General features: G+C 49.0%; 1 protein-coding gene across 4 annotated transcripts; it reads right to left on the minus strand.

The window, feature by feature from the left end:
• Positions 1 to 1,599: 1,599 nt before the first annotated feature.
• On the minus strand, positions 1,600 to 25,172 carry LOC133349199 (A-kinase anchor protein 7-like). 4 transcript variants are annotated; one of them, XR_009755908.1, is made up of 3 exons: positions 25,011 to 25,172; positions 22,697 to 22,837; positions 1,600 to 4,561 (listed from the first exon to the last, which is right to left on the minus strand). XR_009755908.1 is itself a non-coding variant. In XM_061562480.1 (3 exons), exons 1-3 carry the CDS (start codon positions 25,098 to 25,100, stop codon positions 4,341 to 4,343), a joined length of 471 nt encoding a protein of 156 aa, XP_061418464.1. In that variant the 5' UTR covers positions 25,101 to 25,168; the 3' UTR covers positions 1,600 to 4,340. The 4 variants fall into 4 exon arrangements, 2 of the variants coding, with proteins under 2 accessions (XP_061418464.1, XP_061418465.1); XR_009755907.1 differs by having other exon boundaries at positions 25,026 to 25,169; XM_061562480.1 differs by having other exon boundaries at positions 22,697 to 22,871; positions 25,026 to 25,168.
• Positions 25,173 to 25,719: the final 547 nt, after the last annotated feature.

Below are 25,719 nucleotides of genomic sequence, written 5' to 3' on the forward strand. Positions count from 1 at the left end.
TTATTCGTACTTTTATTTCTCAGAACCATGTTAGGTCAGGCCAGGTTGAAACTAAATTCAACAAGGGGGTCAAAGTAGCCAATGAGAGGTGTGTCTCGCACAGCAGGGAGTACACCCTGGCACTCGTCACCATCGGTGACCCTGATTCAGTGGCGGAAATTACACATTCCTATGGCAGGGGCCAGTCCACTCACTGAGAAGCCACCATCGCTGACCTCCCACAAATGGTGCTCCCCATTGTATCGACCCGAGATGAATTATGGTGATCCTGCCGATGCTGCTTGTGATCCGTGTTATCAATACGACAATGTTATCCGTGCTCATGCTGCTCATTGTAGCCATGATGGGTGATAATGATGCAATCCATTTAATGATTACGGTGATGTTGGGCTGAGTCGACCCCCGCGTTTGAGGATCCCCTTCCCTGGCGAGTCTCATACCTGCATCTCTACAATGTGTATCGCACAAAGTGTGTTTGTGTGCGTGTGGGGGAGTTGCCCAAACGTCCCAACATTTCTTGATTATGGAGAGCGGCAGTGTAGCGGTTAGCGCTGCGCTACGAACCCGGCGACCCGGATTCGATTCCCGCTCACGGCGACCATCAGTAACGATTATCTGAACCGGTCCTGAGCCTCCCCTAGGTCGACTCAGCCTCAAATGAGTACCTGGTGCGGTGTGTAAACATCCCCACTGGGGAGACAAAGGCGGTCGGGCGTGGTGCTGGCCACCCACCCCCTCTTGTACCGTTCCAGCCTTCATAGGTGCTCGCTCACAGCACTTGCCCCAACAGTCTGTTAAAGGCTATACGGGGGATCTTTGTCTTTGGAGTTGGCAAAACATCCCAACATAGGACCACAGAGCTTGGGCAAGTGTGGGCGCCGCTTCTGGCTGCACTCCTGCTCGTCTGCGGTTTCCCGCGCCTCCGTGCGAAAATCACGCTCGTGACAATTCTACAGCAGCGTTTAGAGATGCAATCTGTGTGAGTGATGCTTATGTATACATTGATTAATATTGTTGGGTGTGTTTGTGCAGTAAAACAACAGTGTCGGGCCACACCAATACAAGACACATCATCATCAATATCCATGGCCAGATCGCCCGTGTCGGTGTCTGCTGCACATTTCGTCATTTGCTTACACTTTCCTCCGTCTTGTGCCAATACGCTCAAGTCGTGGCCACGTCTCTCTGGCACCAACCTACTTAAGTCGTCGTAGTCGAGCCGCTCTCTGTTCGGTCTTCCTCTCTTTCCAGTTCCTTCCATTTTTTCCAAAAGACAACAACACCACACTTTTAATCTTGATTTGAAGCTTTCGTGACTGCAGGCATCCATACTCTTTGGTTCTTTCGGTAAAGTCACGTGGGTAGAAAAAAAAGAACACACTTTTAATGTCACCCGTCGTTGTTGTGTCCACCAGTACTAGACGTGCGTCCAAGACGAGACGCGGTCCTTCAATGACGGCGGAAGAGCCGGCACGGGCCACCGATGTCTGCCCACGCTGGGCATGGAAAATCGACGGCGCTGAAAGGCGCCCGCGTTTTAGTGCAACGAGCATGAAGCTTGCCAGTCGGAGATCATCAGCCGCGCACGCGAGGCAACAGTTACGTTGATTGTATTTATTCAAATATTTCACGTGGAAAATCAAACGGCGAATGGAACGTCTCTTCGTTGGCAAGGGGTGCCCAGGCTTTCAAGTCTCGTGATTTGGTGAAAGCTCATATCTCTGTCTGTCCATACAGGTGAACCAAACATGATTATAACATCTAAGAATAGATGGTAATAAAACAGTTGTGTTGAGATGTTGAGATGTTGAAACTCTAAACAGAAACCTTTTTGCAAGGAATCATGTCTGCGTTAACCACACGTGCTTGTGGTGAACATGCTAGCAAACGAAAACACATGCTCTGATAGTTTACGATGCATTGTCTTTGAAACTGATTGGTCCACACCAGAGACAGCCTTCTTTTTTTGTCTACATGTCCACCACAAGTATATGTGGTTGATGCAGACATGATTCCTTGCAAAAGATTTCTGTTTGGTGTTTAAACATTTGAACACAACTAATTGCCAGAAAGGGTAAAAACCTATTCTTATATGTTGATGCTGGCAAGTGAGGTCCCATGATTGTGTCGGGTGGTGGTGGGTCAACGACACATTTATATTTACACATTCAAACCCCCCCAAAAAAAACTTTACATAGTGTCCCATGATGATTATAAAACAATACATATTGTAGGTTAGCCCAACGTAACTTTGAATCATAATTGAATTTTGGACAAATTTGTGTCGTTTAAACCCTCCAACACCTGACACCACCCACTAACTAAAAAATATATTATAAATCACATTGGCTGCAAACACCGAGGTGTTAAATCAAATGCGACTTTTGTTAATTTAGTCGTAATAAAAAAATAAAGTCTTGTTCTGAGTGGTGTGTGAGTGTTATTGAGCATTTGTGTTCACCGTTTGATAACTTTAAACACGATATTGGATTGTCCTCAGTTTGAACGCGGGCAAAATGTGAGTGATTAGTGGCTACATCTGATGTGGAAATCTGAATTGATATTATTTACTCATCTCCATTACAAATACTGTAGTCACTTCCTAAATATCAAAGCTGTTGAAAATATTAAGGCATTTATACACACACACCCAATTGTACGTCACACTGCCACACAGATGCCCACTGGAATGTTAATTCCGATGTTGGTTGACGTATTATGATTCATACTGCAGCACACGGTCTGTTTATATCACAACGGTCACGACTCAAACGTCTGGGGTCGTTGTTTCGCAGGAATCTTTGCGTCTCTCTCTCTCGAACGCCAGGCGAGACGGCGGCTACGATTCACCGCGCACCAAATGCCAGCCGGTTGCTGGGAGTCGGAGAGTTCTAAAACGAAACGACGCTTCTTGTTATCAGGCACGACTGCTTCATCACGTGACCCATTGCGAGGATATGAGCAACTGCAATCAATGCGATTTCCTTCCACAACAGCCTCCGGCGTCTATCGCACCAGCGCAGGCCGATGATTATTGCTCTGCAGATCGTGACGGTAGCGTACAAATGAGAGCTGAATAATTATATTAATGATGATACATCGACGGTGCAACACTGTGGCATACTCGACTGTACGTTTCAGATCGTGGCCGTCAAAAGCGTACACGGGTAAGCACTTTATTTGGTGATACCGCTGCTACGTTTGGAGTGGTGCACAAGTACAATCAATAACACGCTGTACAACATACGTCAACAACGCTGCTTCACATACCTGTCAACCCATACGGTTTACCCGTATTCCTGTACAGGGAAATTGAGTTTTCAGGTCCATACGGTGTAGAGCCGTTTCAATACGGGCAACATTATTTGTATGTCTATTTGTGTTTCTCCCTTGTGTTGTGACTTTGTCGGATGCACGTTGAGATTTATAAGGGCACGGGGTGACCGATAGGGTCTGAATCGGTCTGTAATAAGGTAGGGCACTGCTAAGGGGTTGACAGGTATGACTTTATGAGAATTTATAATTCTACATTAATTATATAATTATACATCGCCGGTTTTTTAATCGGCGACGTTTAGGGAAATGTGCTATGAAGTCGGGCCATTGCCCGAAACGTCGCCGATTATTTATTTTTCCTTTCAGGCCACAGTGCGGTTGACGAGAGTGTCGAGTTTTTTTTCTACAGATAAACACTGGTTACGTAATTTTTCACAATACATGATCTCTCTGTTATCCGGGGAAATAGGGGGTGGTGGCCCAGATGAAGCGAAACACTACGAATGCAAAACATTAGGTTAATCAGATTCCACTAAACACAGCTTTTGTTTCTACCCAAGCAGAACGGGAGGGGGAGGGTGACGTGGATACTTCGAATTCCCTGCGTGTTTCTATTGCGACAAATCTGTCAGCTTCATTCTGCTCACGCAGGCACCGAGTCACGGACCCGTGAAGAGCAGCTTCGTCATGGAGCCAGCAATGCGCTCACGGACAACTCAAAGAGTTGACCTGAGTAACTTTTAACGCTGCATCGCTCGCTACACTGTGGTGTACGGTCCATAGTGTTGAATCGTGCATGTACGATCAGCTCGTAAATACGATCCCCCCAACGTTGCACTGTGAGCTTTTGAGGAACGTTTTTGGAAACGTTTCACTTCTCTCTGTTACAATGCTACACGCCTTTCCGCGGAATATCAACCCATACCGCATACGGAGAAGGATCGATAACAGTCCGATAGCCGACGGCCGCGGCGTACCTCGCTCCGCAACGTTCGTACATCGCCAGCGGCGGTCATCGCCGAGGGGGGGGTCAGGAGGTCACGACGCTGAGAATCAACGGGGAATTAATTCGCGTTCGCCCTCCGCTCGCCCGCGTCGGCGACGGCTCCGTTGTCTTCTGGCGGCGCGGGGTCGAGCGCGGGGTCGGCGAGTTTGTCGCGGGGCTCCGTCGTGCTCTCCCGCAGGTACTGCTGCACCGCTCGGCTGATGGCCGTCTCGACGACGCGCCGGCTCACGCTCGCCAGCGTCGTGTCCTCTGCGGATTTCTGGGATTGCCAGCCACCTGCTGTTCACAGTGGCGACGACGACGATGATCAGTTTAACACGTAGTAGGCTTTCGCGGCCAATATTCACAATAAAGGGTTTTTTTTGTTGGGTTTGATCGTGTAAATATAAATGTGTCGTTGACCCACCACCACCCGACACAGCCAATTAGTAAGATTTGTCATGTGAACAAAACATGACAATTCGTTACTACTTCAGCCCCCCCGGTGCGTTGGAGTAAATCCACAACATAATCTTGTGACGAAGCGGGATGTCATTACCAGCGAAACGTCACGATACTCAAATTGTAAATGTTGTGGGTTTACTCTCCAACACACAAGCGGTGTGCTGAGCGAGTAGCGAATTGGCACGTTTTGTTTACGTACCAAACCTTATTAATTGGCTGTGTTGGGTGGTGGTGGGTTAACGACACATTTGTATTTTACACGATCAAACCCCCCAAAAATACCTCGATTACGAATGATGACGACAATGAACCACAGAGGCCGTCTGCCATCGGTGACACTCAACAGAACAATGATTCGCGTCGTTGTGGAGAATGTGGGGAGCCGAACGAATGAGCAGACAATATTACCTCCTTCCCGCATCTGTCCCTTGACATCGGATAAAACAAACGTTTATTTTACTGAAAATACTGAATTAAATCGCTCGCAAAAAGCCCGTGTAACTAAATGGGAAGTAAAAAAAAAAATCTTTATGCGTTTTGTGTGGAGAGACAGGTACGGGGGGAGGCTTAAGTCGACTTTTTAACTTCGATAACCCCACAAGCTTTACACTTTAAACTCGCGCCACGCCACAGAAATGAACTCACTTCGACATTTACCACGCCCAAAATGTACTTTCAATAAGTTAGTGGATAAGAGATTTGCAATGTACGCTGTGTTTCTCGCACATCAGTAACAAATACCCTCCCTGTTTTGCAGGAACACGGTATGAGCGTTTCAACGTGACGCATCAATTACACGCAGCGTTGTGTGATACCCTTTGCCAGAGGTGGGACAAAGTCATTGTTATGCAAGTCCAAGTCGAGTCTGAAGTCATCAAATTCATGACTCGAGTCTGACTCGAGTCCAAGTCACATGACTCGAGTCCACACCAGGTGTGGACTCGAGTCAAAGGGCCTTTGCCGTGTAATTTGTTGTGAAGCTCGCAATGAACAGCTGTTTACCTCCGTCGGGAATGAAACCTTGGTCCAATTCCTGCACAAATCTCTCGCGTTACCCCTGATGCTGCACGCGCATACATTTGACACAAACAGACTGTTGGGGCAAGTGCTGCTAGCGAGCACCTATGAAGGCAGGCACAGCGCACGATGGGGTGGGTGGCCAACACCACGCCCGGCCGCCTTTACGCATACCGCACCAGGTACTCATTTACTGCCCAGTCGACCTAGGTGAGGCCCAGCACCGATGTTCCCCATGAGCGGGAATCGAACTTGTAGAACTCCTAGCGCAGCGCGCTAACTGCTACCCTACCACTTCGACATTTGGCATACGCACACGTGTCTTTCACATGTAAATACACTCATGTAATCATGCACATTCATATATTGCCACACGCGTGATTGGTACACACCTACACGGTATACACCAGACACACACACACTTAGCACATGCTAGACACACGTGCCATGGTACATGCAATCCACCCCCCACCCACCCCCCCAATATCAGGAACTGTAACGGTCAGCACTATTGAACCGATTTTGAAACCCTCTTTTTATTCATTGGCCTTTCCTGTAGTCTGATCAGGATTTACCTCAATGTGTCGTTTTATTATTGGCTTTGATCATAGCTGTTCCTGTTATGTGTATTGCGAGTGTCGTTATTATTGTCATTATGATCAGAATTTATTGTATTTCCTTTGGAATATATTCATACTTGGGAAGTTTTTGTTAATTATTGTAAAGCGTGTTGAGATTTCGTCATGAAAGGCGCTGCATAAAATAAAGATTAAAACTATTATCATTCTTAGCTCGCCCGACTCGGGTGCTTGAGCAGCAAAGTCAAAGTGATGGGAAATTCCACGTTGCTATGGCGAGGGTCACTGTTGGCTTTCCCTAACCCCGTTCCGAGCGCACGCTCGATACCCTCATTTCCGGCTGTCAGAATTGTCTCGTGCACTCCTCCAGGAAAGCCTCGTAGAGTCTCAAGACATCAGAGTCACAATCTGTATTTATACTGCAGAAGAGGAATCCGATGAGCTATGCAGGTCTTTTTCGCAGATGTCCAGTAAGGGGCACGGGGTCAGAACGTGACAACAACAAACAACAGGAAAACACGATAGGGTTGCAAAATCTTGGAAAAGTAAACACATCACTTACAACTATACAAAAGTAAACTATCTTCTTGGTTCTTTCTGTAAAGTCACGTAGAAGGGAAGTAATAAAATAATAAAAATAAAACATAATATTACGTTTAATTTTTATTATTTTTTATTATTTGATTACTTCCCTTCTACGTGACTTTACCGAAAGAACCAAGAAGATGAATCCCTGCAGTCACGAAAGCTTTAAATCGAAAAGTAAACTAGTTTTATATTACAAGGTAAAGCCCACTGAGGTATTAACTTATTTTTCAGAAGCGACCTGGCCACAAATTATAGCTCAAAAAAGTGGCTTATCACGTGGAAATGTATAGCAGCAAAATAATCAAAATAATCTCAATGCGTATTTCTAAATATGGGGAGAAAAATATCAAGCGACCTCCAGCACACCAGGCGAGGTAGTTAACGTCTCGACACCGAAACACCTGAGCACTGCCTAATGCTGTGCTGGACTGGGATCATCGCTGGGGTCATGCGAACACAACGTGTCAACGTGCACCCTGAATTGAGATGCTGGGCCAGTTCGTTTTTATCGAGTATTTTGATTCTAAATCCCTGGTGGAAATTTTACATCCCCTGTGGTGCTGTTCGTGATGAGTGTTTTTGCATTTTGGCAAGTGTTACCGAGCGCTGATGAGTGCTGATGAGTAATCTGTGTGTGTATTGTCAGGTACAGCACAAAGTCCCTTGTCATTCCGTTATCATGTTGCGTGCATTTTATTCCTTGTTTAATTACAATTTGATGGACTCACTCCGACGTGAATATTACGTTTATAATGAAAGCCACATTGGTCAATCCTTGCTTATAAACCCTCGCATAGATTCATCGTGTGTTTACAGCCTTGAATTATACGGATTCTATTTATGGTCATGAATTTTTTAATTAATGGTAAAGCACACCGCGTGGTCAATCCACTGCTGGATGAACGCCTCCCCATGCCGTGTTGGTCATGGGGATTGTTTGACCATACTTCCACCACGCTGGTCAGCGCACGTTTGTCCAGGTCGGTGCCTAGGACCAGTTCAACTGTCACTTGCCACTCGTTTACGCCCTGGCCACGAGTCCAACTCAGGCGATGGGGTCTATTAGAGCGTGGTGCACGAACAGCCGCACCGCCGCTCCCACACGTTATTCATTGCTGACATTCCACTGAAATAGTTATGTTAATTAATGACTGAATTATTACTTGGAACGCGGAAATGTAAACGTGCAGGAGAGGATTCTTTTACATTTCAGCCTTCGTTGGACATGTCATTATAATAACGAGGGGCCGTGGAAGTGCCAAATTATAAGGTCGGGGCACCGCGTGCCACTTGCTGCACACGCCTGGCTGTGATTTATGGGTGCATTTGAACGTTATATTACCGCAGTCCTAAAAATAACCACATCTGTTATAAAGTCAAATTGAATGGCAAAGGGCGTGTCTCGAAGATAATCAATTATGACCCCGTGCCGTTAGGGGGCACGGGAGCGACGTGGCCGCTGGTAATAGAGGTTCACGGATGGATTGGGCCTTGGCGACGCAAGGCATGAGGAAGGTAACATCGGACAATGCGGCCGAGGCAATTTCTCGTTGCAGGATTACACTCGATATCTAATTTAACACGAATTTGATGGAGGACCGAGCGCAATTCGGAGACGGCGGTCCGCTGCGCTCGGCAGCGCCGTCCCTGCCGCTCTCACTTCTGCGGCGATGCTGCTGCTGTTGCTGCTTCTGCTACTTCGGCTTTACTGCTCGCTGCTACTGCTGCTGCTGCTTTACAGTCCGCGGCAGTCGTGCGTGGCTTGAGGGAGCGATGGTCTCCGTGTGCTCCGCAGTAGTCCCCCCGTATCGTGAAAGTGACTCGCCGCATGGATTTTGCGCTCACTACAAACCAGACGTATTATTATGGCGAAGTAAAGTTTCATTCATGGTGTGGTTTTGAACATTGTACACGGTGCCGCGGTGGCGAGATGTTAGCTAGCTCGCCTGGTATGAAGGAGGTCGTCGGTTCGACCATGACCCAGACACCTGCTGTATATTTGGAGTTTGCGTGTCTCTATCCCCGTGGTCACGTGGATATTTCTCCGGGTCCTCCGGTTTTTCCCTCCACATTTAGAAACATACGTTTAGAGTATTTGGCTGCTAGACATTTCCACGTGATAACCCACTTCGTTGAGCTATGATTTGTGGCCAGATCGCTTCTGAAAAAGAGCTACATAGCGTAGTGGGGCTCACCTGGTAAAATAAAAAATATCTAAGTTTTAGTTTATAATTTCAACCCCACACCCATGGCTTCCATCCTCGGCACTTGGCACCACTTCTCGACTGTGCACTGCTTCTTCCGCTAAGTTTCACACCACGCAGGGATGTGCTGTCGCTTTAATTCTCTGTGTGGAATGTCCACACTCTCCTCCCTCGCCACCCCGTTCAATGTATACTTCTCATTGGACAAAAAAAAACCCAATTTATTTTTCCCCGATAAGGACCCCATTGGTTCCGTGCTCCCGTGCCACGCGTGCCCTGTAAGCCATCGAGATTTGTGACCACGACATCAGTGGGAATTACAAATGTGCCGTCGACTGCTCGTTGATCCGTGCCTGCTTATTTAAAGTTCTTCCGAGAATTGATGCTATATTTGTAATTTATTAATTTACGAGTAGGGTTTTCACCACCAATGCTATGAATCAGGTCTAGTTTTTTTTTCGGATTAGATCGTGTTGGAGAGTCTCAACTGAGAGGTGGCAACTTGCTAACACGTGATGATGCTGGGTGTAATCTCCAGTGAATTGTCGGATATAATATAATCATCAAAGCTTGCCTTGCCTTTCAACATTCCTCCTCCGGTATTGTTGACAAACCAAATGAATCAGTATATGTTCCCAAGATGTACCATGGTGGCAAGATGTCAACTCCCTGGCCTGGTAAGCTGGAGGTCGTGGGTTCGATCCCGACCCTTGACACCTGCTGTATATTTGGAGTCTGTATGTTCTCCCGGTGGATTTTTCTCCGGGTCCTCTGGTTTTTCTCTCCACATTCAGAAACAGACGTTTAGAGTAATTGGCTGCTATACATTTCCGTGTGATAAGCCACTTCATTGAGCTATAAGTCGTGGCCAGGTTGCTTCTGAAAAAGAGCTGTATGTTGGGTCCATATTTTTTTTTATAAAAGTAACATTACAACTACACCATGTAACCCAAAATAAACGAATTCTATATTATTCATGTTTATTCCAATATTTCACCTGAAAATCCCTTGGGATGGAACTTCTCGTTTTCAAAGGAGGGTTAAGAAAGAAAGAGGTAGCTCGGTTTTAAGTTGACGGGATCATAATGCAGCTTAGTATGCGCTACATCACGTGGCAATCACTTGCAGCGTCTCTTTCACATATTCCTTGTTTGCGAAATAATGTTCAGGTCTCCACTTCCACATTCACGTCGCAAACACATGCAGTTTCATCTATACAGAGGCAAAGATCCCTCTGTTTAGCCTTCCACAGACTTTTGAGGCAAGTGCTGTTACCGAGCACCTATGAAGGCCGGCACAGCACACGATGGGGCGATTGGGCCACGTCGCGCCCGACCGCCTTTGTATCCCCAGTGCTGATGTTTATACACCGCACCAGGTACTCATTTAAGGAAAAGTCGACCGAAGGCAGGGGTCCGGCAAACTTTCAAATAAGAAGATAAAAAATGTTTGTTTCTGTCTTTGACCAAAATAGTTTGAGAGCCGCATCACACGCAGGTATACAGCAGATGACAACACACATTCTGACTTAAATAAACAAGATAGGTTATGGAATAAACGGCGCCTATTTAATTAGTGTTTTCTCCCCTTAGTTATTATTTAAACAACACAGTTTGATTGTTGCACATGTTGTCATCACCAAGACATTCCATAGTGACACATTCCATGCCATATTTAATCAATAGTCTTTATGTTAAATTATGTTTTAATATTCAAGTAAAAAAACACCTGCCCGCAAGGAGGTGGCCAAAGAGCCACAAGGGGGCGGCCAAAGAGTCACAAGGAGGCAGCAGGTTTCCGAATCCTGACCCAGAGGTCGCAAACGGGTTTTGATTCCTTACCCATACCCGGCCGCACCAGGGTCACAAACGGGTACCCGTACCCGGCCGTACCCGTACCCGTGTTGTCATCTGCTGTACCCGGCCGGGTACGGGTAGGGTACGGGTATTGGGTACCTGATTGCGACCTCTGGGACGAAGCCATGTTGCAGGCGCGGGTGGGTTGATTCTAGGAACTTGAATTGTGAGAAGAGACGAGACGTTGGGAAATGAGTGACAAACGGTTACTCACCAGTGACTCACGGCCTACCCGTACCCGGCCGTACCAGGGTCACAAACGGTGCCTGTACCCGTACCCGGCCGGGTACGGGTAGCCGGGTATCGGGTAGGGTACGGGTATCGGGTACCCGGTTGCGACCTCTGTCCTGACCTAAAGGGAGATCCGGGACCGGTTCAGAAATGCGTCACTGATGTTAGCTGTGAGCTTGAACCGGTACTTGGGGTTCATAGCGCAGCGCGCTAACCCACTCCGCCGCCACTCCTCACACGCATCCACAGCAAACACGCGATGACACATCTACAAACATGTTAAATTACTGACTCATTCAACGTGAATTTATACGGTCAATATTACAACCAGTGAAACACGTGAATACATTCGTAAATAATCAAAAACGCCGCACGCCTCATGTGCGTATAGAATGCATGTGCACGCGCGCGTGTGTGTACTGTTAATAACAAAACACACACAGACACATTGTACTCGGTATCGTTTCCAGAGGTGTGGACTCGAGTCATGTGACTTGGACTCGAGTCAGACTCGAGTCATGAATTTGATGACTTCAGACTCGACTTGGACTTGCATAACAATGACTTTGTCCCACCTCTGAGGTGTGGACTCGAGTCATGTGACTTGGACTCGAGTCAGACTCGAGTCATGAATTTGATGACTTCAGACTCGACTTGGACTTGCATAACAATGACTTTGTCCCACCTCTGATCGTTTCACGCTCGCAAGCGCCATGCAGGAGCTGCTGCGGCCCTGAGGCTGTGTGCGCCATGCGAGCGTGCACTGCCAAAGGTATCTATTCGGTGTTCGAACAACTAAACATCCCGTTTTTATAGCCAGAACGGGTAAATAAAACCTATTCTTGTGTTCATATTCTTAGATTTTTTCGGTAAAGTTACGTAGGTAAAAAATTAAAAAATTTGTTATGTAGACTAGCCGTAGTCTCAAGCCGCACCAACCTTACCATAATAATAAAAAGGGGGCCTGTCCTGGCTCATTCCCCCCCTCAACCAGTATATATACAGGGTAGTAGCTCTTGGAATCTCTCATTTACTTGATACAGCAAGCGTGCTGTGACGGTTCCACCTGAAGACGGAAGCTTGTGTTGCCTCCGAAACGTCGTGATTTTTATTTTATTTTTATTTTATTTAACTTTTATTAATTTAAATTTTTTACCTACGTGACTTTACCGAAAAAAACATAAGAATATGAATCCTTGCAGTCACGAAAGCTTTAAATCTAGAATTATTCTTGTGTTTCTTACTTTGATACTGGCAAAAACACAAAAAGGTCAGTTTAACACGTAGGCTTTCCCGATCAATATCATCCCAAATATAGGTGTTTTGGGATTAGATCGCGTAAATAGAAATGTGTTGTTAAACCCAGTTTTAAATGTTGCAGATTTGCTCTCCAACACACCGGTGTGCTGTACTAGTAACGAATTGGAACGTTCTGTTTACGTGACAAAACCTTAATAATTGGCTGTGTCGGGTGTTGGCGGGTTTAACGACAGCCTTTGTTCTTGGGTACAGAAAAACTGTTAGAAATAAAAATTAGTAATATAAAAAAAACTTTTTTTTAAACACGCTTTTATGAAAGGTACTAGTGATGGAAGAACTCCACGACTCCAGGAAGTGGCCCCGAAGCTTGCCACAACGTAAGGAACCGTGGCCAATTACAGCCAACGTCAGTTGACCGTGGACAATTAGACCCAAGCCGAAACATAACATCTAAAAAATAATGTTTAAAAATACATATTTTATATTTTATGATAGAATATAGTATTGTCATCAGTATGACATAAGTATACCAAGTTTGCAGTCGATACCACATTGGGAAGTGGGTTAAAATTGAGTTACAAGATTTGAAAAGAAAGCGTGTAAAAACTATTTAAATAAAGAAGAACCATTGGCCATAACGTCTCCTGTTGTGTACCTTTCCTTTGGAGGCCACAGTGTCGTTGACGAGCGTGCCCGAGTTGTTTTTTGTCGTCTACATATAAACACTTGGTTACATGATCTCTCCCAATGCGTAAATTCTCCGTATCCGTGGGGTAATAGGGGGGGGTGGTGGTGGATGCTGGCCCAGATGAAGCAACACGCTAATAATGCATAAGCGTAAGTTAATTAGGCTCCACTGAACATAGTTTTTACCCACGCAAAATGTGGGCGGGCGGGGGGGGGGGGTTAAGACGTAGAATGTGCCGCGTGGTGAACTGGTTGCCTCGTTATGAAGAAACATTTTGAGAGATGTGAAATTGATTGCTAAATTCGGAGTCGGTGTAGGGAAGCAAAAGACGATAGCATCTCTTCGGGTTCAAGGCCAGCAGCGACGTGACGTGAACGAACGCTGACCTCAAGCATCAGGAGGCAAGACAATGCACCCCAATTAGCGAAATTCGAATTGGCATTGACCTCGGAGCAACCTCGTGGACAAAACCGAAATCACTGTGAGGGCCGTCTCCATCTGCGGAGGATTCGTCGCGGGAAGGGGATCTCGGGCTGCGTGCGATGCAAGATGCACAGCGACGTCGCCGAGAGAGCGATGTGAGCTCATGACGGCAGACGAACCTACACTCGGCAAACAGATTTGAACTCGTGGAGAGGAAAATTGTTAAATGGACGTTACTGCTTTTAAAGAGTGAAGGAACTAACATCGTAATGAACTAAATAAAGGACGAAACACAACACCTACAAATATCTCTCGCGCCACGTATTTAAAAAAGAAAAACTCAATATTTTTTAACGCATCCCATCAGCCACACGACTGCGTGGTTACGTTGTCAGGAGTCAACATCTACATTCACCCCAACCCCGCCTCCACCAACTCGCGTTGTCCAGCACGGTGAAGTACATACTCTTAGGCTTTTTCGGTAAAGTTACGTAGGTAAAAAATAAAAAATAAAATTTATAGAAGTAATCATAGAAATAAAATAATAAATCACGTTTCGGAGGCAACACAAGCTTCCGTCTTCAGGTGGAACCGTCACAGCACAATTGCTGTATCAAGTAAAGAGAGAAGTCCCAAGAGACCCGACCTTGTATATATACTGGTTAAGGGTGGGCCGCTGGAGAGGAGTTGTTGTGAGATGGTTAGGACGTCTGCTGCTTGTTAGAATGGTGAGGTCACCCTGCTGCTGCTCTATATAACAACGGGAGACAGAGCAGAGCCTCACCATTCTGGCGAATTGCCCGATGATGCTGGATGCAATTCCCAGCGAAACGTCGTACTCAAAAACATTGTAAATGTTGTGGCTTCACGCTTCAACACACCGGTGGGCTAAAGCAGTGAACTATTTGTCTTTTGTCAACGTGACACTTTTTTACTGATTGGCCGTGTCGGATGGTGGAGAGTTACGACACATTTATAAATAACGCGATCTAAACCCAAAAACGTTGATTATGAGATGGGACTCTACTTTGCACATGCAAGGGGCAACAGGGCAAGCGGCACTGCGCCAGTTTGTTGCCGTGAGCGAGCCTGACGCAGCTAGCGGCCGTGACCTTGGCACGCGCGCGCCGAAGAGAGCGCGGCTGCCTCTGGAAATCCTCAATCATGAGCACGTGCGCGTGTGTGTGTGTTGTGTGTGCTGCTCCACAGACGCCAGCCGCCTGCTAGCAGAAAGGATTGTGGTGCTGGAGCTGTTGAGTGGCGGCCACACTCCTATTTATATTCCTCACGGTCCCCCCGGAGATACGAAATGCCCGATATTGGTGTGGCACGTTTTCAGCCAGCACTTGACAATGGTTCACAGTTTTATACGGATTTCTTTACAACTGTCGCGTTTCGGGCCAGATCACCGTGTCGGGTGAGATGATCGTTTCGACGAGGAATCCTGCCGTCTTTCCAGTTATGTAAGTTGCTGTGGTGAGATGTGAATCACAGGATCCTCTGTAGCTTCGTTAACCCAAAAAAGACAACACATTCACAAAAAAGGTGTCTCTGCTCGGCTGCTTCAGTCACAGGGAATGATGTCACGAGCGCGCCTCCGTGCAAAATCAGTGGGCGCTACAAAATCGACGTCCTTCGCACGATGCTGCATACAAAATAAAACACAATCACTTATGTAACGTTAATGCATATTCCCTACAAACACGTTGACATGGCACATCTCAGACTGATAAACAATCGCAAGAGCTCCTGAAAATAATTAAATTAATCATCATCTTTATTTAGAAATGTTCAACTTCCTTCACACTGCGCATAGGCAAACGCTAACCATTTAGAGTGCGCCTTTCACACCGCAATGTTCAAGGTCACGTCACTCAAGTTCAGATAAAACAAAAACACTTACGGAGACGAATGTTGCAAGAGCGCTCGTAAAAAATAACAAACAAAAAACATACATAGAAGGAAACACGAAATAAAAAAGGGTTAAATTAATAATAATACGCCAGAGTGAAATTACAAGGCTAAATTACACAAATAGGCCTTAACCCTCGGTTATAAAGTAACCACTGCGGTTGCAGCTTATGTAATGTCGTGGAACGGTGGCGGAGGTCGAACACAAACCAGTCACCCTTCCTGCTGCGGCTCTGCCTCTGACAACGCAGAGTGCGGTGGGGGGGGTGAGCACTAGCGGTTGACCTCGCCGTACACTGTCGCCGATTCATGGAGGCCCGTTAACCTTGAAGTCCGTCATCATTAAAATGAAATAGCTCTATTTAATTACGGTCATTTGTCCTTGTCGGTAGTTCACTGCGATTTGCATGTAGTGTCTTCCCTGTTGCGCTGCCGCACGTGTTGCGCTCTGCACTGTTATTGATCAGAGGTTGATTACATTGATCCTGCTTCCTGTTTGTGCCTCGTTTTATCTCGGGTCTTAGCGTCATACTAAGCACGTTCAGCCTTAATACAAACATCCTGCACTTTTGGGCAAACGCTCAGCCACGTCCTTAACCGCCAAGCGGCAGCATCTTCTGAAGAGATATCGCACAGCGACGAAATGTGCTTAAAATATTGGACACAAATGAGAAAAGTCACATTTATTATTTCATACTAGGTACAGCTTTTGCTTCTGGACATAAAGTTTATGGGTTTTTAAGAATTATTTTCAAGGGGGATCCCCAGCCTACGTCATTGACATGCTGCGCCCATATTGGACCCTCAAGGTCCCTAAGATCTGGGGATGCAGAACTTCTCTGCATTACCAGGTCGAGGTTTCGGTCTATGGGTGACCAAGATTTCTTCCCATGTAGCCCCCAGGCTACACAGGAACTCTCTTCCACAAAATATCAGGGATCTCCGAGTCTGTGGACATTTAAAAATGCGCCTTCAAACCTATTTATACGCTTCCGCCTATTTTTTGTTAATTTATTAAATGGTTTAGAAAATGTATTTATAATATTATTTTTAGGCTACACAGGAACTCTCTTCCACAAGATATCAGGGATCTCCGAGTCTGTGGACATTTTAAAAATGAGCCTTCAAACCTATTATACGCTTCCGCTTATTTTTTTGTTAATTTAGTAAACGGTTTAGAAAATGTATTTATAATATTATTTTTATGCTGAGTTTCTGCTGCTGCTGTGTCCTGTACAGCGCTTTGAGATCCTTGATGAAAAGCGTTATATGGATGTAATTAAATTACGATTAAGTCCAACAGTGGGTCGTAAAGGATGCTGACTCAAGGAATTAACAAGGGGTTAAAACGGAGAGGAAGAAATCCCACCCAGGCAGAGAGGAGTGGGGGGGGGGAAGCCCCTTTCCAGTCTAAGATAGGGTTTTAAAATCAGTAGCCCGAAGGCCCAAATTCACAGGGCAGTGTCTCCTGACTCGACGCGCTGCGAGGCACATGCAGGTGCCCCATCGCTTCCCTCTTTTGGCAGAATCACCGCGCGTATTCCCCGATCTCACTGCACCATGACGCACGCAATCGCATCCCGGCGTTTGAGTTCACATCGCAGATCGAATCCGTCCGTGTGATCGTTCCCACATCACAATGCCCCAGCCCACCACACCCACCGACAGCCTTGACGAGAAGAAGGGCCGGGCGAGACAAATAATTAATCTCACACAGACCGACATCACGAAACAAAGTATAATTATTGTATTGAATCGAAGCAATTACTGAAAAAAATATAATATATATCAAGATTATAACATTTTAAATACGTATTACGCATCCGATAAATGTAAAGTATCCTTCCGATATTAGGAAGCAACTGGGGCTAAGCACTTTTAAATAATCTAAATTGAAAAACATTTTTCTCAAGAATAGTTTTTGTGTTTAATTTGCTGTCCTTCCCAAACACCTCCAATTAGCACGGTTGGCTATGTACAATAACAAAATAAACCCACTGGTTTAGTGCCGGGTGGGATTGTGCTGCTGCCGCTGCTGCGTCCCAATTGATGAGAGGCTGGGAGAGTGCTGCAATATCTGGGGTGGAGCACCCCATTCCTACCTCACTGCACTCCGATAGACTTCACAGTAAAGCAGTCGGGTTTATTGATGACCCGACACGCACTGATTCACGGCATCTTCTTGGTTCTTTCGGTAAAGTCACGTAGAATGGAAATAATAAAATAATAAAAAATAAAACATAATACAATTATTCTCACGACGTTTCGGCCACAACGCAAGCAGCCGTCCTCAGGTGGAGAACAGGTCTGTCGAGAAGACATTATTTTATTATGTTTCATTTTTTATTATTTTATTATTTCCATTCTACGTGACTTTCCCGAAAGAACCAAGAAGATGAATCCCTGCAGTCACGAAAGCTTTAAATCGAAATTTGATTCACGGCAGTTAACTTGCTGACCGCTGATCAGTTGTCTCCTTATGGACCAATGCGCTTCACCTTCAAAAAGGCGAGTTCAATCCCGATGAAGCTTGGGGAGTTGAATGGAGTTCAAAATAACTCGCAAACGTCGTATGAAAGACTTAACGCAGAATATCCCTGGGTTTGATCTTCCACGAAGCTGACCCACCCTAAATCGCATCCACACAAACCATAGCGGATGCGGACAGCTGATGCACAAATGGAAAATTAATAACTCTCCAGCAGTGTGTGATTGTGGTCATCCGGAACGGAGACCGTGCAAAGCATAACGACGCAATGCTCCGATCCACAAATACGTAGAAGGAGGAGATGTCAGAGCGATATACTCCGCTACTGCTCCTGACACGGTTGTCTGGCTTGACCACCTGAATGTGAAATTGTAGTTGTTGCTCCGCATTTACATCAGCAGAAAGAAGATGTTGCCTCCTTGTCACTCTTCTATTGCTACCGTCATGGTCAACGTTCTCGTGAACTTCGCATATTGATTCCTCGACCCATATGCTCGACCCATGTCGAAGAATCAATATTGGAGCAGGTGCCCATCCCCCCCATTTATAGCCATAAGCCAGTGTGGAAAATCCAAAATTCGGGTGCGATTCACTGCAAATAACCTTTAGTTGACTTCTGCAAAAAAGTGTTACTTGTTTGTGTTTTGGCCCCCGGAGGGAGCGATTGCGAGCCGCACGCTGGCTCCACCGCTGAGATGCGTGGCCGGCCGTGTCCTGGAATTATTCAATGAAGGAATGATTCGTGTCGAGTAGGGGGCGCCGCAGTGGCGAGATTTTAACTCCCTCGCCTGGTATGCGGGAGGTCGTAAGTTTGACCCCAACCCTGATGCCTCATGTAGATTTGGGGTTTGCATTTCTCTCTCCCCGTGGTGGCATGGATTCTGCTCCGGGTCCGCCGGTTTTTCCCTCCACAATTATAAAGATGCGTTTAGAGTATTTAGCTGCTATAAATTTCCACGTAATGATAAGCCACTTCCGTTGAGCTATCATTTGTAATAGCCAGATCGCTTCTGAAGAAAGTTATATAGCTCAATGGGGCCTTACCTGGTCAAATCAAAAATAGTAGTTTTTCGTTTAAGTACACCATTTGTAAATGTGCTCTGCAATAATTTACAGGCGATTCACCAATCCGTAATAGCATAAAGTTGGGATGCATTATTGTGGCATGTGAATTTCATGAAAACACCGTGGCAGTGAGCAGCGGGACCTCTTCTCGGGGCTGGCGGTCACCGATTGTTTGGGGCTCGTGCCTGGAGTGCAGCCTCCACCTATCTCAGGCGTAGCCCTTCATCGTGGTGGGCAGTCCAGGAGCCAAACAATCATTGTAACAGCAACAACACTTGCACGAGCAGCAAGCTGTCAGAGTAAAGAAAAACGGTAAGAAGATTAAATGGAAACACACTTGCCCACTGCTGATGAAGGCTTCTCCACATTTACACTTTCCAAAGGACATGGCGAGGATTTTCAGAGTTGATTGCTGCAGCGAATTCATGATTACAGCTTTGATTGAACTCACATCGTGTCGACATTATATAGTTACAATCACACATCTCCTGCTCACACCACCACCACCTCTTCACGAAGACAAAGATCCCCCGTATTGCCTAACAGACTGTTGGGGCAAGTGCTGTTAGCGAGCACCTATGAAGGCTGGCACAGCACACGAGGGGGTGGGTGCCCAACACCACGCCCAGCCGCCTTTGTCTTCCCAGTAGCGATGTTTTCACTCCCCACTAGGTATTTATTTCAGGCTGAGTCGACCGAGGGGAGGCCCAGGACCGTTTCAGATAATCGTCATTGGTGTTGGCCGTGAGCGGGAATTAAACTCGGGTCGCCGGGTTCGTAGCACAGCGCACTAATCACTACACTACCGCTCCCCACACCTCCTGACCCCACCGAGCCCTTACCACCTCCTCACTCACCACACCCTCACCACCACCATCACTCACCACACCCTCACAACCTCCTCACCCCTCCACGCTCTGACTCACCACCTCCTCACCCCACCACTCCCTCACCACCTCCTCACCCCCCACGTCCTCACCACCTCGTCACTCACCACACCCTCACCACCTCCTCACCCACCACGCCCTCACCACCTCCTCACTCACCACACCCTCACCACCTCCTCACTAACCACGCCCTCACCCCCACCTCACTCACCACACCTCACCACCTCCTCACCCCCCACGCCCTCACCACCTCCTCAATCACTACACCCTCACCACCACCTCACTCACCACACCATCACCACCTCCTCACTCACCACATCCCTCACCACCCCTCCTCACTACCCACACCATCACCACCTCACTCACCTCCTCACTCCCACTCCCTCACCACCTCCTCACTAACCACACCATCACCACCTCCTCACTCACCACTCCCTCACCACCTCCTCACTAACCACACCATCACCACCTCCTCACCCCCCACGCCCTCACCACCTCCTCAATCACTACACCCTCACCACCTCCTCACCCCACCACTCCCTCACCACACCCTCACCACCTCCTCACCACCTTCTCACCCCACCACATCACCACCCCGTCACACCCCCCCCCCCCCCCCACACATGGCCTGTTGAGTGTCGGCTCCCTCTGCAGCGTGTGACAGTGCAAGGTGGCAGTGAGTGTCGAGGCGCCACGGCTGCTGCCGCTGCTGCTGCTGCGGCTCACGCGACTCGTGGAGATTGGCGCTCATCTCAAAGTGTCACCGGAATCTGTGAATCGCGAGCAGCGGAAACTGGGCACCAGACCCCTCGCGCGATACCCAGGTGCGGGCCGCCGCTTCAAACAGCGTCGCTTCATAGTAGTAGGTTTTTACCCATTAAGCTGGTACAAAACTGACACCTTTATACAAGGCATCATGTTTGCAATAACCACAACACAAGTAGTCAAAATGCAAACAAAAAGAAACAACTCTGATGATGATGATAATAATATGCACTGTCCTTGAAGTTGATTGGTCCACACCCGAGACAGCTTTCCTTAGAGCCTAGTCTCCATTGGTGTTGGACCAGATGACACCAGAAGGCGTACAACTCGCTTCATATCGCGTACACCGTGTGTCAGGGCGCCACGGTGGCGAGACGTTAACAACTTCGCCTGGTATACAGGAGGTGATGGGTTCGACCTCGACTCTTGACGCCTCCTGTATAGTTGGAGTTTGCATGTCTCTCTCCCCGTGGTCGCGTGGATTTTTCTCCCGAGTCCTCCGAGGGTTTCCTCCACATTTAGAATGAAATATCACGCATTTAGAATATTTGGCTGCTAGAAATGTCCACGTGATAATGAGCCACCTCGTTGAGCGATAATTTTTTAATAGCCAGGTGGCTTCTGAAAAAGAGCTGCATAGCTATGTGGTGCCTTACCTGGTAAATTAAAAAAAATTGTTCAGTAGTTCAGTCTGTCAATGGCCCAGTGAACCTGGCCACCCGAGTTCGAATCCTGGCCACGGATAACATCATTAGCAGCACGCGAACCGATCCTCGGTGGCCCCCCAACGCGACTGAGAAGCGTGGTGAAGTATGGTCAAACAACAAGGGGCGGCGACGCAGCACAGCGGAGGTTTTTTTAACGGATCCATTTCGAGTGGCCGCCTTGATTAATACCGGTGGTCGAAAAATAAACCGTGACATATGCGCCGTCGTCTTCACGGCGGACGTTAAAAGATCCCCCGACGTGCATTCGAAAGAGTGGGCTATGCTGTGTGCCAGGGTCGTGGCCAAACATCTGCCAAATTCGAAAGAAAGAAAAAAAACCGCTAATTGACTCCATTTGAATCCACACACAGCAGCAGCACAAGCAATCATCGGCCCCTACTGCGAAAAATTGACGTGATTCTTTCGAAAAAAAATTAATCATGAGACTCTGTGAGGATTTGCTGAGTGAACCACGTGGAATAAAAAAATTACCCAGACGACGAGCGGCTGTAGTGTGGACTGGGCAAGCCGAGCCAGTAGATGGCCGTCATTCGCTGTGACCCATTCATCTATCGCCAAATTGTCTGCATCACGGCCGACCTCGTCAAATCTGGGCCACCAAGCCGGTTCTGAGCCTGGAGGACAGAGCTTGGGTGGGCGACCTCCATGAGCAAGGGGGTCGGGCAACCTTTCAAAGAAGAAGAAGAGGCATTTTTTGCTTTTTTCCTTGACCAAAATAGTTGGAGAGCCGCATCGCACGCAAAGCTACGCATACACAACACACAACAACAGCAGCGTGTACACAGCAGATAACAATAACACACAAACATACCTGATGGAATAAGCTGTATCGATTTAGCCCCCCCCCTTCCCCCGAGTTATTTGTTAAGAATATAGTTTGACTGTTGTACATTGTCACCAAGACATTCTACAGTGACTCATTGCCTACCACATTTAGTCAATTATCTTTACGTTAAATTAGGTTAACATTTTAATTTTAATTTTAAACGGCTGCCCGCAAGGGGAGCAGCCGAAGAGCCACCGACCCCGGCTCGTGAGTAACGCACCGCGCAATCCTATTCCGATAAGCGCGGTTGACCACGTACGGTGCGAAAGAAGTTCAGTATACATAATCACATTCACCAATCCGTAGTGAACAGCGCGGTGAAGTATCCTGTACAGACAGGGACCCGTGTACCACTCCGCTTACACGGCACTCCACAGATGGTGAGGAGGGTGGGGGATACAGAGCCCAGACCAGGTCGCGAACCGGTGACACTCGAAGCACGTGGCCCTCGTTACCTGCCTCAGCCTCCGTCTCCCCGACGCAGCCGCAGCAGAGCTGCCCCATGGCTCCGCTCCAGGGCCCGGGACTCCGAGGGTCGAGATGGTGGCGGTCGCGCTCCTGCCTCCACCACCCGCAACCCCACGCTGCCCCGTGTCCTACAGACCACACGACCCCACACTGCCCCGTGTCCTACAGACCACACGACCCACGCTGCCCAGTGTCCTACAGACCACACGACCCCACGCTGCCCCGTGTTCTACAGACCACACGACCCCACGCTGCCCCGTGTCCTACAGACCACACGACCCCACGCTGCCCCGTGTCCTACAGACCACACAACTCCATTGTGCCCTGTGTCCTACAGACCACACAACTCCACTGTGCCCCGTGTCCTACAGACCACACAACTCCACACAACCCCACGTCCTACAGACCACACGACCCACGCTGCCCAGTGTCCTACAGACCACACGACCCACGCTGCCCAGTGTCCTACAGACCACACGACCCACGCTGCCCCGTGTACTACAGACCACACGACCCACGCTGCCCCGTGTCCTACAGACCACACAACTCCACACAACCCCACGTCCTACAGACCACACGACCCACGCTGCCCCGTGTCCTACAGACCACACGACCCACGCTGCCCCGTGTCCTACAGACCACACAACCCACGCTCCCCCGCGTCCTACAGACCACACGACCCACGCTGCCCCGTGTCCTACAGACCACACGACCCACGCTGCCCCGTGTCCTACAGACCACACAACCCACGCTGCCCCACGTCCTACAGACCACACGACCCACGCTGCCCCGTGTCCTACAGACCACACGACCCACGCTGCCCCGTGTCCTACAGACCACACAACCCACGCTGCCCCACGTCCTACAGACCACACGACCCACGCTGCCCCACGTCCTACAGATCCACACGACCCACGCTGCCCCGTGTCCTACAGACCACACAACCCACGCTGCCCCGTGTCCTACAGACCACACGACCCACGCTGCCCCACGTCCTACAGACCACACGACCCACGCTGCCCCGTGTCCTACAGACCACACGACCCACGCTGCCCCGTGTCCTACAGACCACACGACCCACGCTGCCCCACGTCCTACAGACCACACGACCCACACTGACCCGTGTCCTACAGACCACACGACCCACGCTGCCCCACGTCCTACAGACCACACGACCCACGCTGCCCCGTGTCCTACAGACCACACGACCCCACGCTGCCCCGTGTCCCACAGACCACACAACCCCACGCTGCCCCGTGTCCTACAGACCACACGACCCCACACAACCCCACGTCCTACAGACCACACGACCCCACGCTGCCCCGCGCCCTACAGACCACACGACCCCACGTCCTACAGACCACACGACCCCACGTTCTACAGACCACACGACCCACGCTGCCCCGTGTCCTACAGACCACACGACCCCACGCTGCCCCGTGTCCTACAGACCACACGACCCCACACGACCCCACGTCCTACAGACCTCACAACCCCACGCTGCCCCGCACCCTACAGACCACACGACCCCACGCTGCCCCCCCCAGCGTTCGCTATGCCCCTACAGGGCGCGGGACGCTGCTCCGTGTAACTGCGGCGCGCCGCGGAGAGTGGGGAGGGCAGCAGCACCACGGCAACTTGCGAGCGACTCGACTCGCGATGGCTCCCCACGTCTCTCCCAATCGCGAGGGTCTCGCCCACACTCGTGACGCCCTGCCCCCCCTAGACAGCGCACCCCCAGCCCGGCCCGTCTGTGGTGCAGTACACGCGACGCCTCGAGACGCGAGGTATGCGCTCTGCGTGGGCATTTAACAATCACCGCGTCGCCCCATCATCACCGATTCGCTCCATCGCCACCAATTCGCCCCATCACCACCAAATCGCCCCATCACCACCAATTCGCCCCCATCACAAATTCGCCCCATCACCACCAATTCGCCCCATCACCACCAATTCACCCCATCACCACCACCTCGCAGCGCTATACCTTGCCCCATCGCCAACCCGACTCATCACCACCCAGACCCCTCAACCACCTCGCCCCATTGCCACCACGCCCCATCACCACTCCGCCCCCATCACCACATCGCCCCCCTCCCCGCTCCATCGCTACCTCGCAGCGTTATACCTCCTCGCCCCATCACCACTCCGCCCCCATCACCACCTCGCCCCCCCCCCCACCTCGCCCCCCATCACCAACCCGTCCCATCGCCACCTCGCAGCGTTATACCTCCTCGCCCCATCACCACTCTGCCCCCATCACCACCACGCCCCCCCCACCTCGCCCCCCCCATCACCAACCCGTCCCATCGCCACCTCGCAGCGCGCTGATGGAGCGGATGCGTCGCGTCCCCGCGATGCAGCTGATGCTGCTCCAGCCGACGCGTTCATGTCTCACGCACCGCGCCTGCTGCTGCTGCTATCGGGCGCGTTCCGCTGGACGGTCGTTTCCTATCGACATAATCCGTTGCCCGTGGCTACCGTGTCTCGGGTGGGTTTTTTTCTTTCTCCTTTTAAAGAAGTGCGGCGTGGTGGGGTGGGATGTGGTGGTGATGGGGGGGGGGGCAGCGGCCGAGTTTCCTCGACAACGCAGAAGGGGGCTTCACGGGAGAGGGGAGGGCGTGAGTCGTAGCGCACAGACTGTTCAGTTGAATCTTGATTTTAAGCTTTCGCGACTGCAGGAATTTCCATGCTCGTTGGTTCTTTCGGTAAAGTCACGTGGGTAGAAATGCAATGAAACAAATCACGACGTTTCGATCGCAACACAAGCGGTCGTCATCAGTTTCAGTTTCATGTGTTAGGTATTGCCCTGTGCGCCATGCGGCTCTTGAATCGGGTGCAACCGCAACAAACTAAAAACATGAACAAGAAACACCTTAAAGTGACTACGGCGCAACAGAAAAATACCAGGGGGGAGAGCACAAAGACAAAGATCCCCCGTATAGCCTACAGCAGACTGTTGGGGGGCAAGTGCATCTAGCGAGTAGCACCTGTGAAGGGCCGGCACGAC

This window comes from Lethenteron reissneri, chromosome 29 (assembly GCF_015708825.2).
Source record: "Lethenteron reissneri isolate LAM-NWPU_2019-01 chromosome 29, ASM1570882v1, whole genome shotgun sequence".
NCBI classification, from domain to species: Eukaryota; Metazoa; Chordata; class Hyperoartia; order Petromyzontiformes; family Petromyzontidae; genus Lethenteron; species Lethenteron reissneri.